The sequence below is a fragment of the Penicillium angulare genome, assembly GCF_028827245.1.
Source record: "Penicillium angulare strain IBT 27051 chromosome Unknown utg000004l_segment0_segment0, whole genome shotgun sequence".
NCBI classification, from domain to species: domain Eukaryota; kingdom Fungi; phylum Ascomycota; class Eurotiomycetes; order Eurotiales; family Aspergillaceae; genus Penicillium; species Penicillium angulare.
This window is the reverse complement of record NW_026623163.1, coordinates 8,874,678-8,888,783: the sequence shown is the minus strand read 5'-3', so window position 1 is coordinate 8,888,783 and position 14,106 is coordinate 8,874,678. Positions and strand designations below refer to the sequence as shown.

Below are 14,106 nucleotides of genomic sequence, written 5' to 3'. Positions count from 1 at the left end.
CTGTAAGATTTAAGGTTGGTTGACATGGAGAAATGAGTGGGAAGATTTTGTGGTCCTCAATAATGGAAGGGTTAAGGGAAAATCCTTGTAGGGCCACAACTTGAAGTCCAAGTATAAGGAACCCGATAAGCCCCGGAAAATACGAGTAGATATAAATCCAAATTAAAGATCTACGAATGGTTCAAGAATATGAAGAATCATGAATTTGCAAGTCGTTTGATTTTTGTCATTTCGCTTTGCTTCCCTATATGCAAGTAGGCGAAATTAAAAAGAAGCTCTCCCGGACACCCGAAATACCCATCAAGCTTCATTCTTTACTCTTCAATGATGTTACCGCGCTCAGAAACGTACAGACCGTCCAAGAACTATAAGAATATTAGTATTGATTCTCCAATTCCTGTGATTAGATGCAATTCCACATACCTTACGGATATCCTTGTTACGGACACGGCAGATCTGCTGGATGTCGGCGGCACTCTGGGAAACACCCTCGAGGGAGTTACCGGACAGCTGGAGCTCATCCTTGACGTTGGCGGAGGGAACAATGTCAACACCAGCCTGGGCAGTGACGCGGCGAACGTACTTCTCACCCAAGAAGTTACTAGAAAAAAAAGACCCGTCAGCATTGATGCTATCATGTCAAATTGAAGATCCAACTCATGGGCAGAGTAGAAGTCCAAGCAAGATTTTGAATCGAACATACCGGATCTCAACCTCGTTGCGACCGGTCTCGGCGTTCTTCTCGATGTTCACGTTGATGGGGAAATGGGCGTAGACGTAACGCATCTTGTAGAGGAAACCGCGGGTAACACCGATCATCAAGTTGTTGATGAGAGTGCGGACGGTACGGAGGGTAGCGACACCCTTACGGACACCGTGGTGCAGCTCGATAGAGATAACGTTCTGCTCGGGGCGGCCGAAGGTAACGGCGATGTGGGAGAGATCCTTGACGAGCTTGCCACGGGGACCCTCAACGGTCACAATGCGCGAACGAATGTGAACCTTCACTGTAGATTAAAGAAATCATGAATCAGCCGTCGGTCCTCTTGACTTTTTTTTAAAATCAAACATCTAAATGTGCGCAATTCCAGGTATATGATATTTTTCTCTTCGTCCGGCGTGTTGAGACACCTGGAACAAAAATCGGGCAAGTTGATCTTTTCCTCCATTCCCCTTGTTGCATAGGAATGATTGTAGTCGAATGGTCCTCCTCATGAGATCGTGGATGTGTGTGCGCCCAGATCCCACCATATTTGTCCTTCACATATAACCTGGAATTCCTCGCAAAACAGAAAAAAGTCGTATGCTCACCATTGTCCGGAATGGGCAGCCGTTCCTCGGAGTGAATGTACCGCATCTTGACTGCGTGGGTGGTGTTGGCCGAGGGGGTGAATTGTCGATGTCGGGAGGATCAAAATTCGGTTTGGAGTTGATGGTGGAGCGAAATTGAACGTCACGGGGTTGTGCGTCGCTTAACCTTGAATCGGGTTTAGCGTAGGGTTGCTTATCTACTTAGTCATCGTGGACGATATCTTATCGTCACATGGTGATAACGTCTGATCTATTATCTTATCTCACACTTTCTGCCCGAAGACTCAGGCTCAACATGGATCCTCCCCCAACAAGGTCTATGTAGCTACTGGTGGAAGACATCGATCAACCTTGAGAGAATGCACGAATTCTTAACCCTACTAGTATGCCGAATATACATTTCATTTTTGTCCTTCAGCAGCTTTTCTAGTGTAGTGTACCGCGTAAGTGTAAAGAATACGCAGCTATGCATACTAACTGGAGTTCAAAGGCATTCAACATATGGATAGCTATTCACCTCTGCTAAGAGTAGATATCTGTATAAATATTACATTTCCTCCGAGTAACCAGACCCGATCACCAATGAAACCAATCCCAAATATCCATATGTACAAAAACGCCCGCCCATGATCAAAGACGTCCAGGGGAATTATGAAGCATCAATCAAAAAGTAGAAAAGAAAGGCATCTTCGTCTGAAAGCCTCTTTTTTAAATGTGATCCTTAGGTGGGCCACGTGTGACATCCGCAACCCACTTACCACCATACTGGCGCAGCTTGGACGCCAAATCATCGCTCTGATCCAGCGCGGCAATATCATCACCACCACCGATACTTTTGCCATTCACGAGGATATTGGGCACAGTGCGACGACCGGTGTTCTGAGCCAGGAGAGTTTGAAGGTCCTGTCCGATAGGGTGTTGGTCTAGCTCAACCACGAACGGTCTCGGGGAGATAGTGTATCCCTCCAGGAGAATTGACTTAGCCCTCTTGCTGTAGGGGCAGTAAGACTTGGAAAAGATAATAACTGTAACAGAAGAATTGTTAGACTATAGATACTATTGGAGACGAAGATCGCAATAGCAATAGCAAGAAAGTAGGAGTGCGGGGAGCAACATACTAGGAGCGCGCTTAAGAATAGCATTCAACTCAGCCTTCGCATCCAGCTTCTCCTCCTCTTTCTCTTTTTCTTCTTTCTTCTCTTTCTCCTTCTCATCATCATCACTCTTCTTCTTCTCAGACTCCGCCACCCACCCAGCTTTCTCAGAGTCCTGCTCCGACAAAGTATCCTGCGGACCCTTCTTCGGAACAGTCATCTTCGTCCGACCAGCAATGGGAATCTCCTCCATCTCCTCAGTCCCCTTCACATTAGCGACAGGAGCGGCCTTCTCCGCATCAGCATTAACCGCAGGAGCAATAGCGGGTTTAGCCATAGCGTCCTGAATCCTGTCTTTTGTCTTTTGCTTCGCATTCTCCTTTGCCTTCATCGCTTCGAGGGTCGATTTGTAGAATTTCTGATTTTGAATACTGCTTCCTTCACCCTATATTATAGCATGTGTTAGTCTGATGTGCATTGCGCGGGTAATGGTATGATGTCGATGTTGACGGCGATCTCGTCTCACGTACGGAATAGTAGAAGGTCATAATGAGGATTGCGATGACCGCGATAGCGAGCAATCGTGTTCGCCGAGCGGAAGGCATGATGAACTCGGAATATGGAGATGTATCAGAGAAGCGGGTGATAAAAACGGTTTTTAAATAGGGATTAAAGATGTGAGAATAACAGCATTAAGGAGGAATGATGCACAGGCGCTGGTCGAGACCCGTGGACGTGACGGGCCCGCGCGCCAAGAACTGCTTAGCTTTGCAATCTAAACATGGTGTTTGCAAGAAACCGGATTGGAATCTCGTATCTTTCCTTTCTGAACAATTTTTTATAGTCTATTGCAATGTTAGTGTAGCTGTTTTTGATTTCAAAATTAAATAGTAATGGAAGTTCCCTACAAAGATGCCCATGGCTATAAGATACCCTAATTTAAGGGGCGTGATAGTCTTAGGTGGGGTGCTTATTGTTCCCCTTAATCGGCGGTTAGGGGTCCTCGACCTGATTACGATGCTTGGCAGGAGCCAAGTTGACTCTAAGAATAGCAGGGCTAGTAGTTTATTATTATAGAACAATATTATTTAATTCAGTAAACAGATAGCTGACATGGGTATTATGCTAAATCACAAGGCTTTTGGGGTCTGGAGACATCTCCACATGTGAGATCCATAGACGCGGCGTACATAGCCCAATATTAGGTTTAAACATGGTGTATGTGTATGGGGACATTGGTAGTAGGGAGTTGGGGTGAGTAGGTAAAGTAACAGGGCGTGGAAGAGACATAAAACGCACACTGGAATCCACAGGACCAGCTGGAGGAACGGAAAGATAGAAAGGAGATTAAGGTAGGATGAGATGATTGGTCCACCAGGGCCAATCTTTGCGTATTGCATAACGCAGGGTGATGAGTAGAAGAGACGACTATCAATGTAATCTCATCAATTATGTATGATCAGGTCTGGATGGAAAGTCCAGGTCGGGCGGCGTGGTGAGCAGTGGCTCGGCGTTTGCCCTGGACAATAGTAGTCCAGTCTTCCCATTCCTTGGCAATCTCCGTCAAGACACTGCCCATCACGCCGGCAGAAGCCATAAGACCATGGCCCTCGCCTTCGAGGATGCGCACCTCACATCGACGCATAGTTTTGCCTAGCCAATTGACATTCTCCACGGGGACGCGAGTATCTTTGCTACCGTGGTGGATCACTACAGATCGAGTGATATCAACATAGCGGAAACCAATAGTCTGTCGCCGTTCCAGGCAAATCAGTAGATCCACGGCTGGATTGGCGTTGGTGGTAGCAAGTTCCCATATTTTGTGGGTCAGGCGGGTATCATAGTCTTGCTGTCGCTCTCGCTCCTCCTCTGGAGACTTAGCCCGCGACGCAAGTGTGGCGTCACTCCGCCGATATGAGGGATTAGAGACATTGGAAGGCTTCGTCCCACCCAATGGTGCAGGATCCTCTTTTTTATTTTTGGCCTCGGCTATATCCAATGCAATAGAATCTGAGTCGGCGATAGGTGCTTCTTTCGCAGCGGCCTTGCGTTTGGCTCGTTTGGGAGATTTAGGAAGGCTGGTCGTGATACTTGCACTGGTGGCACTCATGAAACTCGTATTAGCCACTTTGAGAAGGGACGTTGGGAGAGCGCGAAGAATTCGTTGCGAGTAAGGTACTGCATTAGTTGGAGCTGGTTCCTTTTGTGAACCTATGCTGGAAAGTTGTGATGGAGGGATCCAAGGAGCCAGAAGATGGATTCGTCCACGAATATGTTGTGGAATCCGAAGAGCCGTAGCCAGAGCATAAATGGCTCCAGCAGAGTGAGCCAGAATGGAGAATTTGGTGACTCGCAAATAGTTACAAACGATAGCAACATCATCTGGGAGTTCTAGTTAGTATCAATGTACTTATCACGGCTGAGAATAAGACACAACTCACCAGGCCAGCTGAGAGGGTTGCTTGTTTCATCAAGTTGGTGTGGTCCGCTTTCACCTACACCCGGACGATCCAAAGTCACCAATCTCAAGTTAAGAGTGCGAGCCAATTCATCGTAAAATGCAGGAAGATACCGAGTGAGACCCATGCCGAGACAACACAAGACAACGTGACCCTTGGGATTGCCCACCTCAGAAAATGCAATTGTGCGTCCCGTGGTTGGATGTACAACCTTCTGGGTCAACTTTGGAGAAAAAACATAATCCTCAACAGCTAAATCAATCGAATCAACGCTGGATGGTCGCTCATGGGTAGCTGAGGTTCGACCGGCAATGCTGGGCCCCGAAGGTGATCGACGATGACTTTGGGTGGGTGTGGTTGGCTCCAAAGATCTTCTGTATCGCGATTGCTCATCAAGTTTATCCGAAGCTGACTTGGACATCTGCGGTGCAAAGTTGGTGGGTTTTGAAGCTAAAGGCCCGCCAATCTTCCCAGGTCGACTTTTACCAGTCATAACAGAGGGTGACGGCGCACTGTCATTCAAAACAGAACGCTCGGCTTGGGCTGATCCATTCGGAGCTCCGCGAGTTTGATCAACTTGACTCGTGCTGCGTGGGGTTTTTGGCTGCTTGACTGGGGTCATTTTCGTAGATTTACTAGAGCTATCATCTGCTTCAAGCTCCGTCTTAATCTTCTGTTGCTGATCCTTCAGCTCCTGGATCCTCCGCGTCACCTGTTCTGCATCATTACTGGTGCCAGGTAGACCATTGTCCGAATTGGATTCTTTGCTGGCAGTTGAGGGGAAACGACTATGACGAGCCGACCTCCGCTTTCCAGAGGAGTGGCTATGTCGGTGTCGTAAAGATGAGTCGCGTGTGGGGATAATTCTACCGCTTCCAATTCCTCCCGGATTATGATGGTTATCTGGGGTAGTCTGAACGGATGGTTCCTCCATTGTCGGAGGAGTGCTTGCCACAAGACCGTCATCTGAGGCTTTGGGTGCGGCCTCCTCAGCAACGTCTGCCATGGAATGCATTGAGCGCAAGCTAGCCCGGTTGCGGGGGGTATTATATCGTAGTCCCTCGTTTAGGCTGTGTGTTTTTCGCAAGCGATCGGCTGGGTTGTCCTTCTCAGTGGCTGCAAGATCCCGGGAGGATGATTTTCTAAGCAGGCTGAATTGGCCCTTCAAGCTTTTGGTTCGACCACCTGAGCCGTTGGATGCGACGCTCACGGCAGTGGAGAGACGAGGGCCGGGCTCTGTACTGATCGTCCCGAAGGCCGTGTCCTCGGGAACGGCCCTTGCCGATGAATGGGAGTCCTTCGAAGCGGGTCGGGGAGATGGATCGAATCTACTGAAAGGTTTGAACTTTGGCGATCGGGGTGATCTCGGTGATTTGGGAGATGGGGGCGCTCTGGCCATGCGAATGACTGGCGACGATGCAGCATCATCCGGATGCAAAAATGGGCTCGAATCGAGTTCAGGTTCCTCCAGGTGAGTGCCGAAGCTCAACCCAAAGCCATTCTGCTGGGACGGAGGGATGGTGAAACAGGGCGCAGTGTGTGGTACCTCGGGCAATCCAGGATCGGATGAATCCTTAGAGTCGATCCGGGGTACTGTTTCAAAATGCGAGTTCAGGGGCACGGAGATGGTGGAAAGGGACGAGATCAAGGACGAGATCAGCTCCGGAGACGTTGGATCGGCGGAATTTCCAGCACCCTGACCACGAGAAGGGAGTGACTTGCGACGGCGACGGCGACTCAAGAGGGCCGATTCGGCCGGTTTGAGTGCCGGGACACTATCGTTCGGCTGCATGACGGATTTTCAATAGTTCAAGGGATATCGAGTCAGGATTTCCCCCCAAGGATCAACGAAATATGCAAGGTTTTGATAGGCAGTTGCGCATGATTTACACTGCGATGTACCAAAGATAGTTTTTTGCGCAATTCGCGGGTCCCTGCTTGTGCAAAAAGAGAGAATGAAAAGGCAAAAAAAGAAAATATTGATCTGCCCCCTTACTTGAGTTCCGGATGGACGTGGGGCGGGATGATAAGAGTATGGGATTGTTTAGGAGCGAGAGAAGAGAGGGGGAGGGAAGGGAAGGATAAAGGAAGGTCAAGAAGAGAACAAGAGATTACGTTTTGAATAAGAAAAAAAAAAAGGAATGAACAGAAATGAATCAATAAAAAGAAAGAATGGATATTTTCTTCTTTCTCAAGAGAAAACAATCGTAAATACGAAAAGAGAAAAAAAAAAAAAAAAAAAGCGATCTGGAGATGGAGGTTTTTTAGCGTTCGCGCCTTTCCGACTCCACTGCTGGATCCTAATTTCCCACTGGTTTGTGCTTCTCCTATTCGGGTATTGATGGTCATGATCCATGAGAGGCCGTGGATCCAATCAGGGGACAGAGATGAGAAGTTTCAGCTGGGGGTATATAATACTGTAAGTATAATATCAAATCAATATATGGAGTACGGAGTAACGTAATGTTAAAAGTATACGTCTGTCTATAGTAGTTCTAGAATTCCACGTGGCATGCAGGATTACGTCTCTGATATGTACTAGTATTGCATATATTATAGTACAGTATACTCGAAGATCATTAGACCCCTGATTATGCCAAGCAATCAGAAACCCACGATCTCCAGAGGTCGGAGATTACCTGGCCAATATTATGCTTATGTACATCTTGATATTTGCCTGTGTTTACCAACCATTCCATGGTTGGACTTAGCCAGTGACGTTACTGCATCTCTCCTACATATGCATGGATAACCTTATACCGACTAGGACGGTGCTTAAAATTAAACTAGTCATTTGATCAAATTTATATCTTGAGATCATAGTCTTCAATAAGGTTGACAGGGTCTTCTAGTGTTTTCCCCATACATAAGAATTATATACAGTATCTTGAAAAGGGGGAAATCCTTGCTTATGTTGTTGTGGGGCTGATGATGGGACTTTACCTATGACAGGTATATATATCCGTCTATGGATCTATACAAACAGGCTGTGCATGTTATTTTGAAGGTGGAACTTCAAGCACACTTCATGATCAACACTATATCGCAAATATTTTCATAGTACACATTAAAAGAGCTCAATCGTATTGAAAGGAGTGCAATCTTCTAATTGATTTTATAGTGATTTAAGCTTAGTTCAACTGTTCCAGATGGTGGCAGCCGCCTGACCGCCCCCAGGAGACCCGGCAGTAATTCCCCGTTGAAGCCCAAGCTTGATCGTGTTATTGTCACATTCTAATGTTGTTCATTTTCTGGAACTGACCAGTCTTGATCCTGTCGACCAGATATCCGATACAGAGAGATAATCTAATACCCGCGAACCCCCCGGAACGAGCTATCGTTGGCATAGAAATGTGGTGACCGACCCAACACACTCAGCCTTATTGTCCGCCATGGACGCATACCCTGAAGACTACATCAATCACAACCTGCCTCTAGTTCTTCTATCAGGACTAGAGGCCGGCTCAGAAGATGAAATAAATCAAACAGTTGATTATCCTCTTCTAGCTGAGAACGGCCTCAAGATATTCTCGGACTTCCCACCTCTAAGCGGGGCCGTTGCGGAGGAATTGCGGAGCGTGCTTTTGGAAGAGGATGCCTCTCAGAAACCCTGGAAATATGTGCCTAGCGTAACGGGAACGTCTCTGCAAATAGGTTACAAGATAAAGAGCACAGGACGTGTATGTTCTACCATTGATAACTCCCCTTTGAGAAGCGTCTCACTCATGTCTCTCCTAGTCTTATCAACTACCGCCGCGGAAAGCAGCACCCCCGCAGAGCTCACCACCCACAAGTCCCACCAGTAACCCAGATACAAATCCTCCAGATCCGAATACATCGTACATCCTTCACTCTCCTATCTCCCCCCTGTCTCCAGGCTCACCCACTTTCCCTGATGGGCTTCTTACTCCAGCATGGGTGACGAAGCACCAAGATCTCGTCCCTGCCGCGGTGATCAACTTTTTCCCCTTTTCCCTCGATCCCAATATGGACTCACTCCGAGACAATCAATTGAAAATTGAAATCAATGGATTGAAAAATGAATGGGCGGCTTCCGGTTTCAAAACAAGGTTCTTAGTTGTTTTGATATCGGAAGAGGGCGACGGGGGCATCGTCGGGGAAATTGATGATCGCATAGCGGCAATCCGACGATCTACCAATCTTGATGAGAAATCTATCTTTATAATCCCACCGGACGCCATATCGACAGAATTGAAGGAATTCGCAACCTCTTTGTTTTCACTGTTGCAACCATCGGTGGTGGAATACTATCGGGATCTGTCAAAGCATGCTCGGCGCAAGCGGAATAGGGGCAACATTCCCCCGCCAACTGCACCTCCAACGAGCGGCACATCTCAAACGCTATCATTTCAAGGGTGGAATGCTCGGTATGAATTTAAACTTGGAATTTTTGCCGAGTTTCGGCAAGAGATGGACGCGGCATGTCGAAACTATGAGAGTGCATATGATACATTGTTTGGTCAAGAGGTCTTTGAGAACATTGCGGGCTGGAACCCTAGATTCAATGATGCACGTCTATTGGGTGATGCTCTTGCTATTCGTATAATCCGTTGTTTACTATGGACGAAACAAACCACCGCCGCGACCCGCTTTTGGGTTGACCACCGACTTCGCACAAAAGATATCGTAAACAGAAGAGGCAAAGGGAGCAAAAATTACGGATGGGAGGCATGGGAAGCCCGGTGGTCAATGGTCATGGCTCAGATGATACGCCGGGCAGGCTCGTCACTTTCATCACCGGGGGCTTCTACTGACAAGGGCCTAGAGGCACCTCTCATCTACAGCGCACCCGAGAAAATTATCCCAACAACGGAACAAATCAGCCCATGGGAACATCTGCATCATGAGGGATACTGGCTACACCGCTCAGCTAAGCATACCATGCTTCGACGAGCACTTGCACAACTCATCCCCGACGAGGACCGGGTATCAACTGGCCAATCACCTGCGTCCCAAATGGCAAGCAAATCATACTTGTACGACACATACCTTGCACCAGAGACATGCATTGAATATCCTCAACCAGGACAAAAAGGGTTTGATCACTCGGAGTTGATTATCAGTACTCTGAAAGATTCCCTTGATGAATTCTCCAAACATGGTCAAACCCGAAAGGTGGAGCAGTTGAGCTTGGAACTTGCGGAGGAATACATGCGAAATGGGTCATGGACAGAAGCATACAATGTTCTCCAGCCCCGGTGGTCATCTCTTACCTGGCGTCAGTCAGGATGGTGGTCTCTGATTGAGAATTTTGGCTGGACATTAAGAGAGTCTGCTCTCAAAATCAACGAGCCTGAAACGGCGCTACGAGTAGACTGGGAGCTTCTTAATAAAGGTAGGTCGATGCGCAAATCTGTTTTTGCACATATATCAGTACTAACTCGTCTGTAGCTTTCCCACCAAGGTCTGCATCGCACTACGATATCCATCAAAGCCTCAAGGATGTTTCCATTGAGAAGCCCAAACCGTCCGTCGTTCTACGAGCCGAGGATGTGATGACTGGCTGTGAGTTTGCCTTGACGCATAACTTACTACTTTCCAAATGCTGATTCAAGTATTTAGTAACCGCATCTGTTGTTTTCGAAAAGCCCGATGGTAACGTTGGCGAGACGCTCCAAGCTCAACTTACCATAACATCTTGTGCCCAAAAATCTTCATCTCCGATCAAGCTTTCCCAACTCAAACTCGTGTTCGAGGGATGTCTTCGCCCTGTCAAACTTCAATCCAATCAGGATCAAAGTTCCGACACAACAGCTCCGTGTTGCATATCGTCAATAGCTTTACGGGAGCCTAGCAGCATAGAAGACTCGAGCATACAATCTCCTACTAGTGTATTACCTACTCTTGTCGGTATTGCTGATTTGACTATCGGGCCTTCTCAAACAAAAATCTTCAACCTCACGTGCATCCCACGCGAGGCCGGAGAGGCACAGGTTGCTTCTATAGCGATGCTGGTCGAAGAAGAAAAGTTCGATTTAACTTACGTGATCACCGAACACAACACACGGGAATCTTACTGGTGGCATCAGACCCAGAAAGGACCGTCTCGGAGAAGAGTCGGAAAAGACCGAGATACCGGAAAATGCAAGATTCTTCCAAAGCCGCCCAAGATCCGTATCTCTACACCGAATCTCAAGAAAACTTATTATACCAATGAACGGGTGGCCCTAAAGATCAGCATCCATAACGAAGAAGACGAAGCTGTTGATGTTTCGACCGAGGTTAGGTTATTCGGACCTCCAGAATCCACTACTCATCTCAAATGGCAAGATGCAGATGATATCGCTGAGCCTTTATCATCTGGGACAAGCTCTCCGAATGCAGGCCCATCTCATTTCATAAAGAGAGTTGTTGGATCCATGGAAAGCGGCACCTCACAGGATATTATTGTTGTATTGGGAGACACTCAAGAAGCCACGAAACATACACTGGAGATCACTACATTGTATAATCTGGTTTCTGATATCCAAACGCCTATAATGAAGACCATCGATGTTGAGCTTTCTTTTATTCGGCCCTTTGAGTCCAACTACGACTTCCTACCTCTCATCCACTCAAAATCGTGGCCCAACTTCTTTTCCGTCGATGACGATTCGGTTGGCGACACATCTTCAGATAGACCAAGTGGTCTAATGCAAAGATGGCGCCTCAATTCCAAACTTGTCTCCTTTGCATTAGAACCTCTTGTCATTGATCGAATGTCCTTGAAGCTTCTAAGTTTGAGCGGTGGTGCTGTCTGCAATCTCGAACCCGAGACCCTGGTAAGCGCAGAGACACCACAAATCGCAGCGGAGGAGCTTCGCGAGTCCAATTTCTGCCTGGATCTCCAAAAGCTCACGCTTGGTGATCGCCGCCCATCAGCAGTCAACTTTGCCCTGGAAATCGACTGGCATCGTGCATCTTCCACTGAAGACGACGAAAATGAAACAACTACCACCACTCTCGAGGTTCCTCGCTATGTAGTGCCTATGGGTGAGCCCCGAGTGCTTGCCTCGGCGTCTCCATCTACCGCTTTATCAGGTTTAATCCAAGTGGATTACACACTCGAAAACCCATCCACCCACTTCCTTACGTTCAACCTGATGATGGAAGCTAGTGAAAACTTCGCTTTCAGTGGACCCAAGACAACTGTTGTTCAATTGGTACCTCTCAGTCGCCACACCGTACGTTACAATCTCTTGGCCGCGAAACGGGGTCTGTGGATCCAGCCCCAACTTGTCGTCGTGGATACGTACTTCAACAAGACTTTACGAGTTCTTCCAACTGGTGAAATGCGCTCAGATAAGAAAGGTGTTTTGATATGGGTCGATGCAGAGGATTAGAATAGCATTAGGAGATCATTCTACTTGTACATGTGAAACTGAAACATCTTATTGTATTACTGGCGAACGTCTTAGATATCATCTACCCACAAGATAAAGCGAAATTTAGATCACGAAGCCTAAGCGCTAAAGACATAATAAAGAAAATCATAATCATATGTACCCTCCAAGCCTATCATCTAGCTCATAAATTTTGCATAGCCATAAGTTCATCAATCATCCACATACATCAACATCAATATCATCAAACCTTCCAGTATCAAAGAAGCGGCATAGTAACCAGATTCGTATAGTCCACATTCTCCTTCACACTCTCAATCCTTTCATGACAAGTCCCAAAAATCCTATCCCAAAGCCTAGTCTGCTTGCCATAATTATGACTCTTCCTCCACCCATAACGATGATGAAGATCATGATCCTCAATAACCAACTCCGCATCAAAGAATTCCAAAATCCAATTAAAAGTCGACGGAGCACCCCCATGAAGCCTCAATCCACTATGTCCAATAAATTCCGAAAAAGCAATATACTGAAAACAAATCCACCACTCATAGAAACCCATCGGCAAACCCATAAATTTCAACGTAGTATACGCTAAGAGCGGAATACCGGTGATATCCATGAATTCCTGTTCATGATCCGCGTAAGCAGAAAGTAACGGATTTGGATGCTTAGTTAGATGGTGTCGTCGGTGGAATTTCCATAGGGGTCCGACGGAATGCATTAGACGATGATACCAGTAGAACCAGAAGTCGACAGTGATACTGTACATGCCTATTTCGAGAGGTAGCCATTTCCACTGTAGAGAAGATGGAGTCTCATCAGGTTGGTATGTAAGGTAAATGGACATAATCATTCGTAAAGAGGACGTGGAGATTAGTTCTCGTAGAACTTTCCCAACGCCTACATCGGGGATATCGTCTCGTGGGTGCTTGTCGCCGTCTAAGAAGCCGTAGACTTGACCTAGTCGGCGCATGATATGCATTTCGTGAATGCCGCTTGCCTTGAAGGCAGTTGAATATAGTGCGAAGGCGCCCAGGAGACTTAGGTTGTGGCCCGTATAGCGTACGTAGAGATGGTGTAAACCCAGAGGGATGATGGCGTGCGATAGAATCCATAGGTGGACGGTCCATTCTCTAATGGCGGGGATTTTATCTTTCTTAGAGAATATAGGGACGTTTTTATCGAGATCGATGAGATGTAAGCCGAGAATCTCAATCATCCAGTGCCAGAAGTTCCACTGAGATCGATCCTGGCGCCATGTGGACACCATGGAATCCTGGGGATTCCTCGTGATGGTAATTGTCTTCGTCGACATTTTCAAGTCAAGTTCAGTTGATATTTACACCAAGAGAAAAATAAAGAGGCTATAGATAGTCATATTAATATATGTTTAAATACTTACTGCTGGTGGGTCACGTTGTGTTGATCTGGTATCAGATAATGTGGCATGTGAAGTTAAGATCGTCATTCATGACACACAACGCAGAGTTCTTGGAAGAACTTTATCAGGGTTGGCGAATCACTATGGTCCTTTAGAGGCCCAGGAGCTCGTTGAGTGATTGTTGGGGCGACTAGGCTTACCTAGTGCGGTGGATCATCAGTACTTGTGATTGAGGTGCTGCCTCGGTTACCGGATATCGCCTATGGGGTACGCGGGGGAAGATCCACTGATTCTCCGGGGAGCCCAAAGACAAACAGCGAGTTCCTTGGCTCTGGTCATGCTTGTATTGAGAAGCCATTGATTCGACTTATGCATTGGCCTCGTTATTCTAGGTACCTGGTGCGTCAAGCTGCTTTGGCGATCTTGAGGCGATGATCTTATGTCAATGCAGGCATGTGTCGAATCTCATATAATAAATAGATGCATTAAAATAGCTCGTTTTCATGATATTCATG

General features: G+C 47.0%; 5 protein-coding genes across 5 annotated transcripts; 1 reads left to right on the top strand and 4 right to left on the bottom strand.

Moving 5' to 3' along the window:
• Positions 1–314: 314 nt before the first annotated feature.
• Positions 315–1,357, bottom strand: N7478_007252 (60S ribosomal protein uL6; the record flags this gene model as incomplete). Its single annotated transcript, XM_056923466.1, has 4 exons — positions 315–365; positions 424–601; positions 704–1,007; positions 1,312–1,357. The coding sequence occupies 4 exons, from the start codon at positions 1,355–1,357 to the stop codon at positions 315–317; spliced, it is 579 nt and encodes a 192-aa protein (XP_056781503.1).
• A 662-nt stretch (positions 1,358–2,019) lies between these two features.
• On the bottom strand, positions 2,020–3,010 carry N7478_007251 (glutaredoxin; the record flags this gene model as incomplete). The annotated part of the gene is made up of 3 exons (XM_056923465.1): positions 2,020–2,336; positions 2,430–2,850; positions 2,936–3,010. 3 exons carry the CDS (start codon positions 3,008–3,010, stop codon positions 2,020–2,022), a joined length of 813 nt encoding a protein of 270 aa, XP_056781502.1.
• An 854-nt stretch (positions 3,011–3,864) lies between these two features.
• Positions 3,865–6,656, bottom strand: N7478_007250 (alpha/beta fold hydrolase; the record flags this gene model as incomplete). Its single annotated transcript, XM_056923464.1, has 2 exons — positions 3,865–4,796; positions 4,847–6,656. The coding sequence occupies 2 exons, from the start codon at positions 6,654–6,656 to the stop codon at positions 3,865–3,867; spliced, it is 2,742 nt and encodes a 913-aa protein (XP_056781501.1).
• Positions 6,657–8,256: 1,600 nt separating this feature from the next.
• N7478_007249 (uncharacterized protein) lies at positions 8,257–12,207 on the top strand (the record flags this gene model as incomplete). Its single annotated transcript, XM_056923463.1, has 4 exons — positions 8,257–8,544; positions 8,603–10,220; positions 10,277–10,390; positions 10,448–12,207. 4 exons carry the CDS (start codon positions 8,257–8,259, stop codon positions 12,205–12,207), a joined length of 3,780 nt encoding a protein of 1,259 aa, XP_056781500.1.
• A 259-nt stretch (positions 12,208–12,466) lies between these two features.
• Positions 12,467–13,525, bottom strand: N7478_007248 (sterol desaturase family protein; the record flags this gene model as incomplete). The annotated part of the gene is made up of 1 exon (XM_056923462.1): positions 12,467–13,525. The coding sequence occupies one exon, from the start codon at positions 13,523–13,525 to the stop codon at positions 12,467–12,469; it is 1,059 nt and encodes a 352-aa protein (XP_056781499.1).
• Positions 13,526–14,106: the final 581 nt, after the last annotated feature.